Below are 21,027 nucleotides of genomic sequence, written 5' to 3'. Positions count from 1 at the left end.
CAATTTTAGAATTCATTTAATTTGAGCGAGTCTAGGCAAATTCAAACTATTAACCTCATCCTCTACCGTCTAAGCTCACATTTAACTGTAAGTGTAACTAATAAACATTAGATTTAAACTGTGAATATGTCTGTTGATTGTATCAATGATACATCTACCATGGCATTGTCTACGATTATGGCCTGGCAATAAACAAGGTGGGCTAGATCTAGAAATAGAACTTAGACTTAGTTAGAAGTTAGTTAGGCTAGCTAGCTAGTTCCACTTCCAGGACTGGAGGGCGAGATCTTTACAGCCATAAGTATAGAAAAGTAGAAATCTCAGAGGCGAAAAATTCCATTTTGACCACCCCCTATAAGAACACAATCCCTGGCTCCGTGGAGAGTAAGAACACAATAGTGAATGATTTTTATTCTCTAGGTCAGGAGCCTCCTGGGCCTGGCTATGGCTATGCCTATGATCGGCTCCCCGGCCCCGATTCGCGGCGGAGCTTCGCCGCTGAGCCCACCTGGGAGGCTGGGTTACTCGCATCCCGTCCCTGTCCTGGGTTAATAATCTAAACTGAACCTACCGAAAATTGGAGATCAATTGCTCGCTAAATTCCCGACAAGGCAATAGATAACAAAAGGGTTGTCCTGAATGAAGGTAAATCCAGTAGAATTAGCGTTTGCTCAGCTCAATCCCTATGCATCCAAAGGAAAGCTTCAAGTAGAGGGAGAACTTCTCTGAGAGCCGACCTGTGTAGTTCTGCATACAGTTTCGCGATTCGCGATTAATGAAAGATCTTTCTCTTCCATCGCTAAAGCGCGGGCCCCCGGCGCGGCGGCGGCGGCGAGGCTCGGCTTGCTGCTGCCTAGCGTCTGCGCTGCTGCTCGTAGCTAGCTAGCTTGCTCACGAAATTGAGTCTAGCGCCATCTACGCAAATAAACAGTGGAATTACGGTAATAACATTACCGGACCAAGTTGATCTGATAACTTTCCCTGATTTTGATTGGCTGAGAATCACTGTTACTATGGTGACTGTCAGATAAAGTGGGACTTGTCGGATGAAACGTCTGACAAGTCCTTTTATGAAATGCTCCCAGGGAACGACCGAAGATGAATATACTTCCCACTATACTTTTGAAAGAAATGCCCAGGGGGGCTATAGCTGCTTGGTTAGTGAAGTCTTCTACGTATATACTCTCTGATACCCACGATAAGCCATTTTCATTTGATTGAATAACTGTTAACTAGATGCTCCAATTTTTATAGTCGAGAACAGCGCCTGCATGGGACGATCTGCCACGAGTTGTTCGGGCTGCCGGTAGAAAAAGGGGATATCAGATATTAGGCCTAACTTCATGATAGGAAAAAAAGACCATTGTACGGAATACTAGACAGAGTTACTGAAATGGATTGAAATAGCCTATATAATCAGAGGGACGTGGGTTCGAATCCCAGCCATGTTTTCCTTTGTGCTGCACTCGATCCAGGTGAGGTGTATGCATTGGGTGGGATTTATTCCTTGAATGCGTTAGCGCCTATACGGCGGCTCATTATAGACAGCCGGGGTAAAATAATGATATCAAATATCAGGCGCAGGAGAGTATATGCAATTATATTAGCTGCGCTACACAAATGGAACACAATTATGTTTAGAAATGTTGAAAAACTTTTGGATAGGTCTGGAATGACGTTGGAGCAACGCTGGAGAATTATTGGTAGAAGCCCCCCCCCCCCCCCCATAGAAGCTACGATACACATAATCCTACGATGTCTGCACTTTATGTTGTCCAGTAATATTGCAGCAATGTGGCATATCACACGTCATAATTGAAATTCCAGACGTTAAACTAACGTTGCTAAATGATATTGGAGTTTTGTTGCATATTGTAATTGCAAACAACTTTGGACTGACGAAATGTAAACCCTAAACATGCGATGTGTAGGGGCGGATCCAGCCTTCGCCAATAGGGGGGGGGGGGGCCGGATTTTTTTTCAGCCATATTTTCCCCTTTGTTTGTTTCTTTAAAGGGGAAGTCCTCATAGTACCTTCCTAGCTTTATTCTTAAATAAATCAACATGAATATATAATTTAATAATCCTTATTCATATAATGCGAGCGCGAAGCGCGAGATATTTTTTTTGTTGAAATTTTAATGTATTATTCCAAAAACTTCAACATTCTGGGCAATGTTTGTTATCCTGAAAAAGATGAACATACAACTAAATAATTACTACGAACGCGAAGTGCGAGCAGAAATGAACTGATGGAAAAGGTATCTGTAACAGACTTCTTGCAGTTAGGCATGAAGACGTTACATTTTTCAACAATTGAATAATGCAAGCTGACATTTGTTTTTTACATTTTGACCTAAACAAATGGAAATTCTAAGCACTTTTTGAAACATAAAAAGAATATAGGTATATAAACAATTGATGCGAGCGGAAAATTTCGAGATTTAGACCTACAACGAGACACTCTATTCATGTTTTTTAAATCATGAAAAGGATGAGTTATAGAAAATCTTCCTACATTAATGTTGCAAGCGCAAAGCGCGAGCATAAAATTTTGATATTGTGCTCTGAAACTGGATAATGATTTACATAGAGAACAAGTTGAGTATCTGAATAAAGATGCGCGCGCGTTTCATATTTAGCCCTAGGTATTCTAAATACATCTGTTATCATGAAAATCAAAGCGAGCGCGAAGCGCAATCTTAAACCATTTCATATTCCGATCTGAAAAAAAAGTCAATTTCAGCTCTATATTTCAAGCAGTTTGTAGGAAAATTGTGAGGTGGATATGGATCGCACTTAATAAAGAGCTGATATTTTTCATTATCATTACATTGAGTTTTGACATAGGACCGGGACATCCCTAGGACATGTCATCATATGAAAATGATGACTATCTTCCTATTCCTCTTGCTAAGCGATGAAACAAAACGGACAATGTAATTATTAAATCTTATTCATTGATGCCTAATGAGGGTGAGAAATCTGATGATATTAACATTTTAATATTCAGACCATAAGACTTTCATTTTTACAGAGCACTTTTTAAAAAATTATTTGGAAACCACACAAAATAATGAAAGTTCGATTTCCGAGGTGAAATATATATTGTATAATGACTTCCAAACTTGATATTTAAGCTCCATATTGAACGAGATACATGTATGTAAATCACCTAACAGGGAACGCGAGCGCGAAGCGCGAGCGAAAATTATAGTGACATGAAAGATTCTTTTTATTTTCCAAGTCTTCCCCTCATCTTATTTTATTCACTCGTCTTCCTCCTATTCTTTTTTCTTCTCTTTTCCCTCCTTTTTTTCTTTCTTTCCTTTTTTTTGGTCCGCCAATAGGGGGGGGGGGGGGCCCGGGCCCCTCGGGGTCCCCCTGGATCCGCATATGAGCTGTATAAAAAGTTTTCTTAGACGACTCGAAGACTTGGCAGATGATTGTCTACATTATAGTTTATTCATTTGGCTAAACGAATTCAGAGGCAGTGCCACGGGAGTGGGGGGGGGGGGGGGGACAACCGCCTCTGTGAATTTTCAAGTAGTGAAAAACGGGAGCAAGGGAATAAAAAATACAACTCTATACCCCTCAATCGGTCCATACGTATTTACTGGGCTCTAATAAGCCAGCTCGTAGTTCCACTCTGCGCATGATCAGAAGATTGTGCGCATGATCAGAAGAAGGTCATTTGTACTCAAGTGACGTGGTGGTTTAACATTTAATGAGATAAGCACCAACTTCGATGTCTTGATTATTCATATATTCGTTTTAATTATGTTTCATTTACATCCACAAAAAACAACAATGCGTCCATGCACGAATGACTGGTATTTCAGTTTGCCAAGTACATCGTACAAAATGCTCTTATAAATATGCGTTCAAAGTAGAAATGCAACAAATACCTTCATAGAGTATTCATTGATGTGCTATTCTAGTCACCTGGTCTATTCAATTTCTTCATCCTGCTATGTAAGGCATGCTTACGTAATATCTTGCTTTGAAATCTACCTATCCCAATGAAAGAAATGAAAGGTCATTTGACCAAAATTGTCCATGAAGCAACTACGAACTGGTTTATAAGAAATGCAATTCTATACCCCTCGAGCTCAATCGGTCCATATACCTACTTACTAGGTTCTAATAAGGAAAGACACGCCAACGCAAGACCAGGACCACAAATATTTGAATCGAGATCAACCTTGTTACAGGCCGATTAGTATGAATACCATGCAATTCTAATCTGGATTAGCTATTGATGGCATGTTTTAGTGGTGGCTATACAGGAATTGGCAAAGGATCTTCGTCCTATGATGTTTCAAAATGAAAGGAGAAGAAAATTAAAAAAATAAAAAGAAAGAGAATGGAAAATATGCGTTTTTCAAGTTTAAATGTGGATTTGAGCTGATAGTTAATATTTATACTCTTGTAAAGAAAAAAGGAATAAATTCAATTTAAATTGTCCCCTATCATAACACCATATCACGCCCCTGCGCTTCATTTCCAGTAGTGTAAGTCCGGCGGTCCGATCAGGGGGGGGGGGGGGGTGCGATAACAATTTGGGGGGCGGGCACCCCCGCGTCAAGGGCTATGTATTTGGGGCTGTAGGTAAAACGTATACTATCATCTACCAAAATTTATTATGTTAGTGATAAGGCCTTTCATGACGTTTTCTTTCCGATGGCTGTTATAAGTCTATAATCATGATAATGGTTTTGTTGCGATATATGCGATATGTAAGCCATTTCGTAGTTCAATTCTGCGCATGATCAGAAGGTCATTGTACTAAAGTGACACGGTGGTTTAAAATCTAATGAGATGAGCACACCGACTTTGATGTCTTGATTATTCCTACATTCTTTTGTATTGTGTTTTTCATTAGATCTACAAAAAGCAACAATACGTCCACTATAGCGACTGGAATTCATGGAATTTCAAAGTTGGCCAAGTACATTGTTCTAACAACATGCCAATGCATCCAAAGTTGAAATGCAACAAATTACCTTCATCATGTTCATAGGGCGTTCATTGGTGTGCTATTCTAGTCACTTGGTCTATTCAATTTCTTTATCTTGTTATGTAAGGCATGCTTACATAATCATCTTGCTTTGAAATCTGCCAATCATAATGAAGGAAATGAAAGGTCCTTTGACCAAAATTGCCCATGAAGTAACTAAGAACTGGTCTATTTGGCTCATGATGCATATTTTTAGTAGTTGGAAGACTGAATGGTGTCAAAGAACATCTTTCAAGGGGGTGTAGATCTATGGTGGGTGTAGTGACTGAGCCGTGAAAAAAAAAATCGCTTCAGTCATTTAAAAATAATGCTCATATACAGAGGAAACAATAATTAAGTGTCACTTTATCAATAACGAAATGAGTCTTCAGAATGAAAAAAAATATATATATAAAGTTGTTAAATTAAAGCTACCAAAACTTAGGATTAAAAAGTCGAGATTGTTTATTGAAAACTCATTGACTCACTGGTTAGAGGTATAATAAAAATAAAAATGAGATTACAATAATTATAAGGGTGACTATGAAATGAATAGGCCCATCACACAACAAATATAAACTTCCAAAAACGTAGAAATAACATGCACAAGCATGCAAGTGAAAATGAATATATTGCTGGAAGGAATAAAGACTCAGGAGCCTGGGAAAGAATGTTAAAGAAGGGGTGCTGGTTTAGATTTGTTGACAAACAAACAATTAAACAAACACACAAAAAGGGGGCTTTAATCTAAAAAGAAGGTAATTGTGGCAAAAAGGAAAAGGTTTTCGCTCTCAATTAAATGACATGAATTAATGAGATTTCCAGGTGTGTGTGTGTGTGTGTGGGAGGGTGCTGCTTTATGGTGCAACCCCAGCACCCCTCCTATATCCCTTTAGGGTCAATGTTTCGACGATTATAATTTCACCTCAAATTGAAAGACAATATTACTAAGTGATGTTCTTTCAGATCAACACTTCCGAACCCTCGGTAACTTCTTTTAGTCCCGTGTAGCGAATGTATGTTTGCATGTTTATCATTCATGATAATTATGAGAAACACGTACTGTACACAAATGTCTAGCTAGTGAACATTTGAATCTTAGTGGGAACTTGGGAACTATCTCAATAACAATGCCTTGCTTGAATAAAAAAAACTCCCTGCTTGAATGAATAGCGCACGCTGCTAAGCTACGCATCAGTGAGCAGTACACGTGAGGTTGCATAAACGGTAGAATGCGGTTATAATTTTTCCAGTCGTAGATTATTAATAATTCATCAATAAGTATGTAAAAAGCCTGCTTTATCATTTTATTAAGTAATTAAGAGATTATATTTCTCACATAATTTATAAAATGCACATTTTAAGAGGAAATTTGGATTTAAAGGCCTATGTTATCGTAATTCTAATTGGACTGTGAACCAAAAATATTTTTCACGGACTGTTGACGAAAATAATCGTGTTGTTTTTTCGTCTGCTACGTACGACGTAATGAGCGGTGATGCTAGCGCTAGAAAGGAATACATCCTTATTACATATATATGATATACATACTTGCTGTACTGAGTACGGTATACCACTGAGTACTCGCCTGGAACCCTCGTCCTAGATCTAACGTTTGATTTCAACAAACCATAGCTGAAGTAAAAGAAAACATTGGTAAGTAACCAAGCTATTTTCATCGTGATCATGTTCATATTACTAAATGTAAATCATGATGTAAATCATTATTTAAATCATTAAAATATAGCTGTAACCAAATAGGAATCACTCTCTGAGTCTCTGTCAGCGGTTCGTTTGCACTGAGAACAGTTACGCTATAACAAAATTCGACTTTGTTTGGTATTTACATGTATACTTTCAGGTGGAAATATTAAGCTCTATACGAAAAGCTAAATATACAGTGTATTAATTAACCTAATTGATGTGGATGTCGATATTAGGCTAAAAATATCAAAATCATACTGAAAGTCTGATTATACTTAAGCTAGAATCTTTTTAACTTAACAAAATTACTTACAACATATTTCTTCAATATTCTTTATTTCCTCTGCACTCACTTAAATTGTCCTTTCTTTCCCCCTTTTCTGTGTCATCTTGGTTATATATTCTCATCTATAAATGAATATATATATATATATATATATATATATATATAAACATTCATGGAATAGTAATATAAATCATTTGTTGATGAAATTTGCTTGTTGATAATACAGTAGAGTGAATGAACGTTTACAATACAATTTTGTATTCATTATTGTAAATATGTTCATTTTTATACATTGTAAATATGTTCATTTTTATACACAAATTCATTATTGTAAATATGTTCATTTTTCTACACATTTTCATCATTGTAAATATGTTCATTTCCATACACATATTCATCATTGTAAATATGTTCATTTTTATAAACACATTCATCATTGTAACTATGTTCATTTTTATACACCTATTCATCATTGTAAATATGTTCATTTTTATACACACATTCATCATTGTAAATATGTTCATTTTTAGACACACATTTATCATTGTAAATATGTTAATTTTTATACATTGTAAATCTGTTCATTTTTATACACCTATTCATCATTGTAAATATGTTCATTTTTATACACACATTCATCATTGTAACTATGTTCATTTTTATATACATATTCATCATTGTAACTATGTTCATTTTTATACACCTATTCATCATTGTAAATATGTTCATTTTTATACACACATTCATCATTGTAAATATGTTCATTTTTATACACACATTTATCATTGTAAATATGTTAATTTTTATACATTGTAAATCTGTTCATTTTTATACACCTATTCATCATTGTAAATATGTTCATTTTTATACACACATTCATCATTGTAACTATGTTCATTTTTATATACATATTCATCATTGTAAATATGTTCATTTTTATAAACACATTCATCATTGTAACTATGTTCATTTTTATACACATATTCATCATTGTAAATATGTTCATTTTATACACCTATTCGTCATTGTAAATATGTTCAGTTTTATACACATATTCATCATTGTAAATATGTTCATTTTTATACACCTATTCATCATTGTAAATATGTTCATTTTTATACACCTATTCATCATTCAAAATATTTATACATATTTTATAATAATTAACTCAACGTTTCTCAGTATTTTAAAAAAGTTATTTTTTATTCCTTTATTGTTCATCCATAATTATTCCATTGATATGCTTCCCAGCACCATATTCCTCTAATAAAATGAGGACTTCTGATTTAGGCCTATATTTTACTGTCGTCATATCCATGAAAGTTACACTATAACCGATGTACCGTTTAATTTTCTTTCCTGCAGATTCTATCTACAAGGAAGACACTTAACTACTATTGAATATGAAGTCAAATATGATCATTTCCCTGTTTGTCATGGCATCCATGTCTCTTATTGTTCACGGACGTGTTGTGAACAGTAACCATGGAAACACAGCAACCAAGAAAAATGGGCCGCCCTCTTTCTGCAATGGCCTCGACTGTCCAAAGTACTCTGTCGTTGATGACACACATCAGGTACGCAATGTCCTTTTTTGGTTTAGGTTTATTAGATTAGATTTGTCTCTTGTAGCTGGGGAATGTAACATTATTTCTAAATGCCAGTTCAGAATGTAGAGGTTATGTGGTATAAATATTTGATATGATTTGATGACATATCTATCATTAACTAGTATTGATATAAAGTTTATATCACTGGTTTGATTTCACATTGTGAAATAATATCGAGAAATAATACAGGCTTCTGCGGCACATTTCACGTCTCATTGATGAAAGAATATAAACAACGATGTCAATACCTTGTACATATTAATTAGGATACCCCTCTCCCCCCTCTCTCTCCCCTCTAACCTTTTCTAACCCTCTCACTCCCGTCACTATTATCCCTCTTCTCTCCCCCTCCCTCTCCTTACCCTTCTCTCTCAGTCTCATTCTCTACCCTCATACAATTAAAGTCAATTTCAATTTATTGGTCTAATTAGTAATGCAAGATATCAAATTATATTTGTTTTGTTCATATGATGGCTCATATTGAAATAAACATAGAGAAGCACAGATAAACAAGGACTTAATATTTAGGCCAAGTACTAGTAATCCATAGAACATACAGTTTAATTTGATTGCGATTGTGTTTAGAAATATTTTTGTATTTGTCTCTCTTTCATTTTCTCCTTCTCATTCTCTCTCCACCTCTCGCTAGACCTGGGAGGAGCGCCAATATTCAGTATCTAACTGGGCAAGCACCACTCTGTCTGGGGTCGCCTTTGATCAAGCTCAAGAGCAAATGTTCATGAAGCTTTTTGATTACATCCAGGGAGAAAATGAGCTTGGTAAGTGTGACATACACAGGATTTATATATATTTTTTTAATTGCATGGTTATTTTCCTATCAATGTTACAAAATACTGGAGCGTCTTTTTATAAACAAAATGGATGTGGTCCTTTTATTTCCTGCCTCTTAAAATTGTGAATTCCAGGCTGAATCTTAATTCAATTGGATTGAAGTCAACTCATGGCAAATTTATAACTTTATCCAAGTTGAACTCACAGGCATTTTGTTAATGGGGAGGGTTGCGACCGTGCTAGACAACCCTAGATGATATATATTTTTTGTCTTCAATTGATCAGAGGTACAAATAATTTGTATAGTAATGACCCAGATCTCTCTTTTCAATAAATCTTTCCCCCATCCCCTGTTTTCTCCTTTGCGCTACTTGAATAATAATTAGGGGGTAGATGTGGGGGCAGTTGCCCAAACCTTTCCTACTGTGGCCTGCCTCCGACTTAATACTTTCTTAAATAAATATACACCTTTTTTTTTACTCTTTTAAAACAAAATTAAGAAATGAAAATCTATCAAGCAAAGGCAGCCAAGGTGAGTGTATTATGCAACCAGTGTTTAATAATCACCCTTTATCTTTCTCTTTTTGAAGGAGTTAAAATTGAAATGGCAGTGCCTGTCACCATTAGAGCTACGATTGATGCCAAGACTGGGCACTTCATCGATGACTATACCCTGTCATTCTATCTTCCCTACAAGTATCAGAATGCTACGGCCCCTAAACCAAAAAATCCAGATATTTTCCTGAGGACAGAGCGCCAAAGCAAGATCTTTGTCAGGTAATATATAGATATCTGAATATTTATTGATATTATTTCCAATCAGAATTCAGAACTAATAGAACCCTTGATTGGTTGTGATACAAAGCACCAAGAGTAGTATTATGAGTAAATAAAATTGCACACATAAGTGTGGTCATTTTTTATAGTCAATCTGTATACTTAGTATAATGATGCTTATGTTCAATACTGTTCTTTCAATATTTTCAACATAAGGATTTTCCCCCTTTAATTGAAAGGATATGACATGAAACAATATATATTTGAAAAAAAAAATTGTCATTTGTTCTTTTGTACTGTTTCTTTCATTTATTTATTTTTAAATTTATAATTTTATTATTATTATTGTTATACTTAATTATCATCATTTTTTTAGGGGAGGGGGGAACCTACTGATTTCTTTTCTAACAGATATCATCACTTTTAACACATAAACAAGAACTTCACTTCACTTTATATTTAATTGTAGATCTTTCCCTGGTTACATGTCGGAGACGAAAGACCTGTTCAATGCCGGAGTCCTGGCTGCCGACCTCAAGGATGAGTGGGACTACGATCACGGTTACATCTACACAGCGGGATATGACTCACCCTGGAAGGTCTTTTCGAGGCACAATGAAGTCTGGTTTATGGCCAAGAAATAGAGTCTACTTGGCGAGACTATGGCTGAAAAGTTTTGTAAAAAGATAAAGACTTAAAAAAATATATTGACATTGGAAGGTCTTTGCAAGGCACGAGATCTGATTTAGAACCACGAATTAAGAGTTATGCCTGACCATTGAAGGAAAGTCTTATAAAAAAGGGAAGACTTATACAAAAAATATATCAACTTCCCGTTATTTCTAATAAGAAGCTCGTCTTGTTGATAGTGAAATTAACTAGTGCCTTTCCTATGGTTTTCCTGTGAGGAATTAAATTGCATTACATGTTATTTCATACAACTCATGCTACCCTGGGTAAAAATTTCCATGAAAGCTAACGAAAATAAGGCTTTGTCTTCAAGTCATGCAGGGGTCCTCCAATATTCAACTCAAGCAATAAATTTACCTGCGTTTATTCATTTTATTTAAAAATGCTCTTATTTGCCATGATAAAAGTTATGAATGAATCATTGTGTTCATAGTTTAGAGTGTACGATTGTATGTTTTATTTTTTGTATGAAAAAGGTTATTTAGAAATTATATTGATATCTGTCAGCTATTTTGCATGTACCTGATGCATAATCATCATCATCTGATCTGAACCTTCCCTGTTCTTTATGGGATCTTTACAGTAATATAATACAATAATACTTTGCTTAAGTGACGTCAGAAGGTTTGTTGACATATCTTTAATTCATAATATTACACATGTATATTTCTGCACATTATTATGTAGGGGTAGTGTGTGGAAATAGAGATAGTAAAATAGGATCTCTGTTCACAGACATAAAGGCGACCGCACACCTTACGACTGGTCTGCGACCCGATTTTGGAACAAATCAAATTTTGCTCATTTTCTGAAGATGTGAATGGAACATATCATTTTATTTGAGGTTGAAATTAATTGAAATAATAATATTATAACAATTTTGAAAAATTGCAAGCCCTTATTTTGGAGTAAAGTCCAAATTAGTTTCAAATCGTAGCCAATCGTAAGACTGCTATGACGTCATTACGACTAGATATTAAATTTGCTTTTATTCTAAGAAGGATGATAGCATAGTAACAAATTTGATCATAGGTATTCGTACGATGATTTAGAACATTACACAGTAACTTATTCCAAGTCTCAATATTAGCATCAAATTCTATTACATTTTATTCTGAAATCGGGTCGCAGACGAGTCGTAAGGTGTGCGGTGGCCTTAACACTCATGGCCACCATGACTTTGTTTACAGAGTTTTTGAAAATACTGTCACACTTCAATGAGTGGGGATGGATGCGACACACCCCCTTGGAATCTTGAATTTTGTACATCAGCTGACAGCCTATGAGAGAGCACTGTCTTGACCCTCCCAGCCGAGGAGAAACATCTCTAGAAATTGTAATGTATGAGGGGACAGATTATAACAAATGTTTTGCAGCTGAACAATGAAAGTTAGGTCACGAATGGAATCAAATATTTTGGGTGATTCTGACTCAAAACATTTACCTATCCCACAATTGATGTAATATTTTTGTTAGGTGTTGATTAGTGTACATTATTTGATAACGTAATCTATTTTGAAGGCTGAAATAAAGATTATTATGAAGAACTAAAACCAAATTCAAGAATGTGCTTTTTGTATAGTTTTCTGCAGCATGTTGGGCTGAATGCAATGAAAGTTAATATTCAAGCACTTTGTACGGCTTCTGTTTCAAGGGTATGCATGAATATAAGCAATTGCATGCAAAAATGGAGCGTTGTGACCCAGTGGATTAGTCTTCGGACTTTGAAACAGAGGGTCGTGGGTTCGAATCCCAGCCATGGCGTAATTTCCTTCGGCAAGAAATTTATCCACATTGTGCTGCAGTTGACCCAGGTGAGGTGAATGGGTACCCGGTAGGATTTATTCCTTGAATGCTTTAGCGCCTATATGGCCGCTCAGCTACAGCCGGGGTAATAATAATATACCAAGTATATTTCAGCGCCTTGAGCACATAATCAATGTGGATTTGGCGCTTTATAAATACTCTATATTATTATTATTATTATTAAAAATAAAACTTGTCACCCACAATTTGATGGCTTTATTGTGGTTGCAATGCATGAAGCTGTTGACCTAGAACGTATAAGTGAAATATAAGCTCCATTTTAAAGTAAAGTTTCTTGACACCTTAACACACTAATTATTAATGGTCAAACAAAATTCACACCAATTATGTGCACAAATATTTGTATGCCAAGCTATCGCTTGTGCCCATGCTAAAAAAGTAAAAATTTGCGAGCAAAAGCTACTTTCCATGCATTCCATTAAATGGCAATTGACTTTGATAAGGTGTAAATTAGGAGTGGCAAATCACTTCTGTGATTAAGTATGTTGATTCTTCTCTATTTGATTAACATGAGAGCGAGTTCAGTGATGGATTGAGTTAAAGCGAAAAGTGCAAATGAATGTTGATTTGAATCTGCAAGATATGGTGAAGAACAAGGGCTTGTGTGGAAAAAAAAAAAAAACTGTAATGCAAATATTGATAAGTAAATTGAACAATGGTTACTCCCAAAACACAACAATAATTCAAAGATATCTTCATTTTGTGCGGTTTATAGATAGACATATATTTACATCCTTGTAAAAATGAGCAATATACAAGTTATTTTCATTACAATTCATTTACGACATACAAAAACATGGAATTTACAACAATCTCCATTTCTTGCACACAGGAAGTCATCAAGAGTACATTTACTTTCATGATATTACACAGGAATAAACTGAATAAATATGGCTACTTGCTATACAATCTCAGGCCTTTTCATAAAACTTGTAAAAAAAAAATTGGAATTAAAAATTCAAAGCTACTGAAATTATTCACTTTGAATGGTTGATAGTAAACTTGATATAGAAATTGTGCATTTCTTATTATCACAATGCTTTACAATACAAGAACCTAGTGGTCTGACATTTACACATTAAAGGCAAGGTAATTAAATTTTACTGTATTCGATTTATATTTCATTACTCACATATTAAAATAATTTCAAGTACACATAAACAGAATAATTAATAATTTAGATTAAATTGAAATGAAATGTATTTGATGCTGCGTACGGCGAGTCGAAAACAGCCGTTTTAATTTTTTTTTGTACCAGCTACATATAGGTGATTTGAATAAAAATGAATAAAACAACTGTTTTCGACTCGCCGTACGGCCGCCGTAGAACAAATGTGACCAAGGTATAAGTTAACCCTAATTCTATTAAAAAAATTGTAGTTTTTGACATTCAGAAATACTTCATACCGTAACAACCATGCATGAAAAACAGTGGTCGCTGTAAAGTCCATGTTTACAAGTATGAGGCACAATATATAACATGATAAAATCTATACATGTGAAAAGAGAATTCGGACCAAAGTTTTATGGAGTGCCAGACACCAGTTGGCAGCAAGTCATTCACCTAGCATAAATCATTACAGTCTGCAGCTGACCCAAAATGAATTTGATCAAAAGAAAAAGGGATCTATGGGTGTAGAATGAATTCCATTAATTGTTACATTATGTATTTTTTTATGAAATAATATAAATATGATGAAATTTAGCATTAGAGAAGTGTTGACAAATTCTTATATAATCTAAAGTCAAAACAGGGGTTGATTATGATGTTACCACCCAAAATAGTAAATAAGTCTCAATGGCCTGCCATAAAGAGTTTTCAGATACATATTTGTAAATTACAAAATAAGTAATTTGTCTCTTTTCCCCTAATATTTCAACATTCCAATAACAATCACTGAAGGATGGACTCCTCCCACAAAGACATGATGTAAATTTTGTTGCATTTTTTTTGTACTGGTATCAAAATACCTATATAAGTAAATACATGTAGTTTATAATATATACAAATAATTTAATCATACACAAATATATCATTATATACTCACAATATCAGAGTTGTAATAAGCTCACATCACACAATGAAATGCATAAGTTTGAAAAGCAGTATAAACATGGATTGATATTCATAGACTAGACAATAGATGGGCAGCACACGTACATTTGATAATTACCAAACATTATATTCATTACATCAACAATACAGCCATAACAAAAAACATAAAAAACAGACACACAAAAAAGATATTGAGCCTCTAATGATAAAACTAAAAACCAAATGTATTGTTGAATATTGTTGAGCCATTAATGATTATGTAACAAGCCAAAATAACCAAAGCCTCATACTACATGTAATTTCAATATGTACCTTAATCTTGAACAGCCATGGTGAATATTAATAAACAGTAACACATCTTTGAATACTTCCTAATGAATACTAAAATTAGTCAATTTTGGTCATTTAGTAACAAGCAATGTGCATTTGGTCCAACATTTTTTTATGCAGAGCCTTCAAAATTGTACCATGATTCTTCTATAACTATAATCTCAGCATGAATAATATTTCAGATTCAAATCATTTCACAGATTGAAACAATATCCTGAATGAAAATCCTGTAAAACACACACAAATACCCATGTTATAATATATTTTTCAGCCTCATTCAAGAGCTAACATCAAAATAAACAATTTTTGCTCAATTTCAAGTCATGATTCGGATTTCGTACTCATGCACATGAATTTTGAATTAAAAATCATCCTCACACAAAAATATGCATATAGAAAATACTTGTAGCTCTTGATATTGCTCTATTGTCAAGGTGAACTTGTCCATATAAAAAATGAAAAAAAAAAGCATTAAGGCAATTGCACATTTGGGAAGTGGAACTGGAAGAAATATTTATATTCACAAAAAATGTGAAAATACAAACCTCTGCAGACAATAAAACTGAGCCATAAATTTGTGTTACTACTTTTGTTTCAAATGTCATAGCAGCCTGGAGTGATATTGTAATAAAATTCCTCACAACACAAACATTCTCATGACAGTGTAACAGTCCCATGCTAAAGATTTTTGGAGCTGTTAATAATAATAATAATACATAACATTTATAAGGCGCTTACTACTGGTGTTTCTAAGCGCTCTGTGTTCTGTTTGGACTTGGGATTAAAAGAAAAGAAAAAAAAAAAGCTGTTACCATCATATTTTCTTTTGAATAAAATAAATTCATCTTCAGAATAAAAAAAAAAAAAAATAGGCATTTGATTTTAATATCTGTATTTTGTACCCTTGCACTATACAAGTAGAAATGTTGACCACTATCTGTATGAAAGGGACATGGCTATAAAAGCAACACCAAAATATATTGGAAATGAATTTGGCCAAATAATGATGAAGTCCTTTATGCATAATAAGTAGAAATGATTTTGACATGAAGACAACAGGGAACAAAAACTAAATAAATTTGCAGCTTCAAAGTACAAATTTCATTCATGTTTTAAATCCATTACAAATATATAAGGAGGTTAAGTAAAAAATGTTAAGTCTTTGATAAATAAAAATAGAATAGGATTTTAATAAATTTTGAGTAGAAAGTGTATTGCATGGTTTTTACAAAAATTTGTCAAGGTGAATTCAAAAGAACTTAAGAAAGACATCATCTTTAAACGGTTGGGGAACCTGAAAATATTAAAAAGCTTTACTAAAATATCTGTAAAAATACTATATATATGAATGCATTCAGATGAAATACTATTTTAAAGAAGTGCATGTAAATAACTTCTGCCTTCAAAGTCACAGTGAATGATAAAAAAAGCACTTTTATTCAGCTTTACTATTATAAACTTGACATTGATTGTTGATATGGCCTTTATAGAATATTTCCATTGATGAACACACATCAAAATATTTCTAATGCGAAATACAACGTCAGATAAAATATAAAATAACAAGCACCTGGTATAAATTAGAAAGTAACATACTTTACTGTGATACATGTATATGGTAGTTAGTAACACCTTGAACTTAAAGGGGAACTTCAAACCAAATAGACCTTGATGAATTATTGAAATAAAATTAGAATCGTTTTTTGAAAAATTTTGGTTGCTGCAACTGCAATATATTGTATTCGTAATGATTTTCACTTTGAGTTTTAACATTTTGGTGAATAGGTGTATAAATGGGAAATGTGAACAATCATGAATTCAATCCATTCTTTTTAACTTATTCAATTTCATGAAGGATTAACTATCCCTTTGGTCCACATATTTATCCAGTCAGTAGTTCCTAAAATCTAACTTAATACTGTACTAGCACTTTCGTATCTTTAGGTACAAAAACAATGTGTAATTTCATTCTGTTGCTTAGATATAGCCTATTAGGTCCCCATTCTGTTAAATACATTTAAATTTCATAACCTCTATCACTCTCCATCAAGCTGTTCTAGTCATGGTATTTCTTTACCAGCCAGTGGAACATCATTTCATATAAAACTGACATTATCTCTAGATCCAATGTAGCCAATGTCATGCTTTTGTTTTACCAACAGAACATGCTAAAGAGGAGTATTCTTTAAAAAAGTTACAAACTGTTCTTCAATGCAGCTGGATTTACACTGGTATTAATTCTACTGGCTTGTTGACCTAGGGTGTTTCATATTAAGTTGTCAGCTCTAAATAAATTATGTGAAAGTCTTGGTATTATTTGGCTGAGATGCACTGGTAAACTGTCAGAGAATGACAACTTAGTACTGAAGTGTTTCATGAAACGTTATCTTAAATCAATTATCATGATGATGAACCCATACATAGCTTTTTATCTGTGTTCAGTTGAAAATCAGCCAATAGCATGCCTACATCTACCTCTTTTTTTTCTGGCTAGGACCACATCTTCCCAAATCCACCAATCAGAATCCCTTAACACCACTCTCTCATCAGTTTCCATTTAAAGAACAACTGACAACATGCCTCCACTAATTCTTACTTGGCTTGGCCCACATCTTCCTATATCCACAAATCAGAATCCCTCATATAAGCCTCTCATCTAACTCCAATGCAAATGCAGCCCATGGCATGCCTCCATCTAATTATATCTTGACTTTGCCCATATCTTCCTAAATCCACCAATCACAGACCTTCACACATAAGCCTCTCATCAATCTCCAGACATCTTCCTAAATCCACTAATCTGAATGCCTCATATAATCCTCACATCAGTTTCAAGTCAAAAGTAGCCAATGACATGCCTCCAACTCTTTCCTTCTTGGTTTGGCACACATCTTCCTAAATCCATCAATCAGAAACCCTCATATAAGCCTCTCATCTGTCTCCAGTTCAAAAGCAGCCAATGGCATGCCTCCATCTAACTCTTCCTTAGCTGGGTTGTATTTGCCTTTCATTTTCCTGGATTGTCTCAGGTACCACCATCCACAAATGATGAGAACAACCAGAAGGACCAGAACGATGACAAGCGGGACAATGATTACGATCTGGTTGGATGCCACAGCTGCCAATGCAGTCTCACACCGTGTACCTATGGAGCATAAAAGGCCAAAGGGCAAGGGTTAAATCTTATCTTGAGGTAGTTGCAGAAAACTATGATTTCATGATGAGAAAGTTTTTAAAATAAAAATCAACTGTCGCAATGTCATCACAGATCTACATCTAGTAATTGTGTTTTTTGCTTGCTGTTTACAGATTTAAACCATGGTAAAACTTAGTCCACCTTCATGAATATGGTTCTAATGATATCAAAAACAGGGCCTATTATGAACTCAATGACAGCATATATCACTGAAAAGGCATCTAACAACGAATGAAATCATTTCATGAAAATGCTGAAATTTAAGATGAAATAGGTAATGGAATACTACATTTTAATTCATGTAACATTTTGAGAGGGAATGATTGATTCGCCGCTGAAGAAGGCATATACATGTAAGAGCAATTGAATATAACTTTTAAAGAATAGGATTTCTGTATTTTCCCTAAGAGATCATTCATACAACGTATCTCAAGGTGGTAAAAATTGAATTGATGAGAAGTAAATTTATTTGAAGAAAACAGCATACCTGTGAATTGCTCTGAGCATCTGCACTCATATGACCCTTCAATGTTTCTGCAGGTAGCTCCGTTCTCACATTCAGCTTGTCCAATATCACATTCATTGACATCCACTATGCACTGAGATCCTTCATAGCCTGTATTAACACAGTCGCAGCTGTAGCCGTTCACTCGATCTTCACACTTCCCGCCATTCTGGCATGGCTGACTGGCGCATTCATCCGAATCGATTCCACAAAGTGGCCCTTCGTACCCAGAAGCACACTTGCATTCAAAGAATGGTCTATTGTCTATACAGGTAGCACCATTGAGACAGGGTTGTGACTCGCATTCATTTATGTTTCTGGTGCAGAAGTCTCCGCTGAATCCCGTTCCAGAGCAGTTGCAGGAGAACGTTCCATTTTCGTTGATGCATTGACCTTCATTGAGACAAACTCCCGGTGACAGGCACTCATTGACATCCTCTTCGCAGAGACGACCCTCGTAGCCAGTGTCTGTGCAGTCACATACGAAGGCATCAGCATTCACGCTGCAGTCCTGTGCCTGGGAGCACAGGTTGCGCAGGCAGTTTTCATTCTGTCCACACTCCGTCAATCCCATGGGTGCTGTGGTGCAGTCACATGGTCCAACAAAACTGCAACTTCCGCCATACAGGCAAGGGTTGTTTGCGCACGTATTTATGATCATGTCACAAAGGGTTCCCCCATAACCCAGTGGACAATTGCACTCAAAGCCATTATTCAGAAAGTCTGTGCATGTTGCATTATTCTGGCATAAACCTAACCCACACGTCCTCTGATCAAGCTGGCAATTTGTCCCGCCAAAATGCACTGGACACTGGCACTGGTACTGATTTACCAAATCAATGCAAGTTCCCTCATTGATGCAAGGTGAGCTGCTGCACTCGTCTATGTCCTGTCCACAGTGGGTTCCAGTGTAACCAGGTACACACTGGCAGAAGTAACCTACAAAGAAATGTTGTCCTGGTGTCAAACTCTCCATGCAGGTTCCTCCATTCTTGCAAGGGTTGGACTCACACTCTGCAATGTCAAACTGACAAAGGTCACCCGTGTACCCTGCAAGGCACACGCAGGTGAAATTCACCTCTGGCATCTGCAGATCGTGGAAACAAGAGCCTCCATTGGCACATGGATTGACGTCACACTGGTTGATAGGCTCTTCGCAGTTGCGTCCTCTGTAGTATCGGTTGCACTGGCAGGTGTAGCTATTGCCATCTCGAAGACACGTCCCTCCGTTCTGGCATGGGTCTGCAAAACAACCATCAGTCAACTGGCAGAAGTTCCCGTAATATCCGCCTCGACAGTTGCACAGGTAGTACGATTCATTCCTGATGCATACAGCACCATTAACACATTCATGACGGAAACAAGGGTTGAAGATCTCGCAGTCCGTTCCTTCATAGAAATCTGGACATGTACAGTTATACTCTGTGTTTTCGTAATTTTGAGCGCAAACCCCACTGTTCACACAGGGATTCTGAGTACAGATCCTTTCATCTGTCAGACAGGTCTTTCCCGTGAAACCCGGTTGACAGGTGCACATGAAGTCTAATGGAAAGACAAGGGTACAGATCACTGTAGTGTCAGCATTACAGGGGTTGTTTTCACAAACATTGATCTCAGTATTACATCGAGAGTCGGTCAGGCCAGCTGGACAGATACAAGTATAGTTCATGTGACCATCAACACAGGTTGAACCTCTCTGACATTGGTTACCTGCAGAAAATAAAATAAAAAAGAAATTGATAAGTAATATATTCTTTATTCAAGAATAATCTGCAAAATCAATTTCATTACAACTAATTTCCAAAACAAATTAGATACCAGAATCTGGGGAGGCGGATTAACAACAGCTAAAACTCAATTTTTAAAAGTTGTAGATTAGTCAAATCCTCATAAAATTGGTTTTATCTCACATTAAAATGATTTTAATCAAATGGAATCCCCGGTGTTCCCCGCTGGAGATTTCTGCCTGAAACTAGGTTTCTAATTCTATCGGCAAGAAAACAGAGCAATACAGGATAGTGTTTAAATTAGAAGTTTGACATGAATTGGCATGGTTCTACCATAATTCTTTTATTGGGGGGACGGGGGTATGGTTTTATCAAAAGGAACTTGGAACAATATCATATATGGTGAACTGCGAAAGCTTTGATGGCGTGATTTGGTATTTTGTCAAAGTAATTATTTTATGTAATTTGGAACGTGAACAACTAATGATTCAGGCGCAATAAAAAAAAAATGGAAATATTCAGAAGTCA

The 21,027-nt window shown here is 35.5% G+C and overlaps 2 protein-coding genes across 4 annotated transcripts in view; one reads left to right on the top strand and one right to left on the bottom strand.

Moving 5' to 3' along the window:
• The first annotated feature begins 6,505 nt into the window (after positions 1-6,505).
• Positions 6,506-12,065, top strand: LOC135156832 (heme-binding protein 2-like). 3 transcript variants are annotated; one of them, XR_010295880.1, is made up of 6 exons: positions 6,506-6,655; positions 8,355-8,566; positions 9,249-9,378; positions 9,982-10,168; positions 10,638-11,601; positions 12,002-12,065. XR_010295880.1 is itself a non-coding variant. In XM_064110465.1 (5 exons), exons 2-5 carry the CDS (start codon positions 8,393-8,395, stop codon positions 10,810-10,812), a joined length of 666 nt encoding a protein of 221 aa, XP_063966535.1. In that variant the 5' UTR covers positions 6,506-6,655; positions 8,355-8,392; the 3' UTR covers positions 10,813-12,065. The 3 variants fall into 3 exon arrangements, 1 of the variants encoding a protein (XP_063966535.1); XR_010295879.1 differs by having other exon boundaries at positions 11,990-12,065; XM_064110465.1 differs by having other exon boundaries at positions 10,638-12,065.
• A 1,314-nt stretch (positions 12,066-13,379) lies between these two features.
• Positions 13,380-21,027, bottom strand: part of LOC129277154 (protein eyes shut homolog) — a 60,665-nt gene continuing 53,017 nt past the window's right edge. Inside the window, exons 32-33 of the mRNA XM_064110173.1 lie at positions 18,755-20,482; positions 13,380-18,216 (exon numbers count right to left, since the gene is read on the bottom strand). Coding sequence (XP_063966243.1) covers positions 17,990-18,216; positions 18,755-20,482 — 1,955 coding nt within the window. The 3' untranslated portion in view covers positions 13,380-17,989. The remainder of the gene's footprint in view (positions 18,217-18,754; positions 20,483-21,027) is intronic.

The sequence above is a fragment of the Lytechinus pictus genome, chromosome 15 (assembly GCF_037042905.1).
Source record: "Lytechinus pictus isolate F3 Inbred chromosome 15, Lp3.0, whole genome shotgun sequence".
Taxonomy (NCBI): domain Eukaryota; kingdom Metazoa; phylum Echinodermata; class Echinoidea; order Temnopleuroida; family Toxopneustidae; genus Lytechinus; species Lytechinus pictus.
This window is presented reverse-complemented; position numbering and strand designations above follow the sequence as displayed.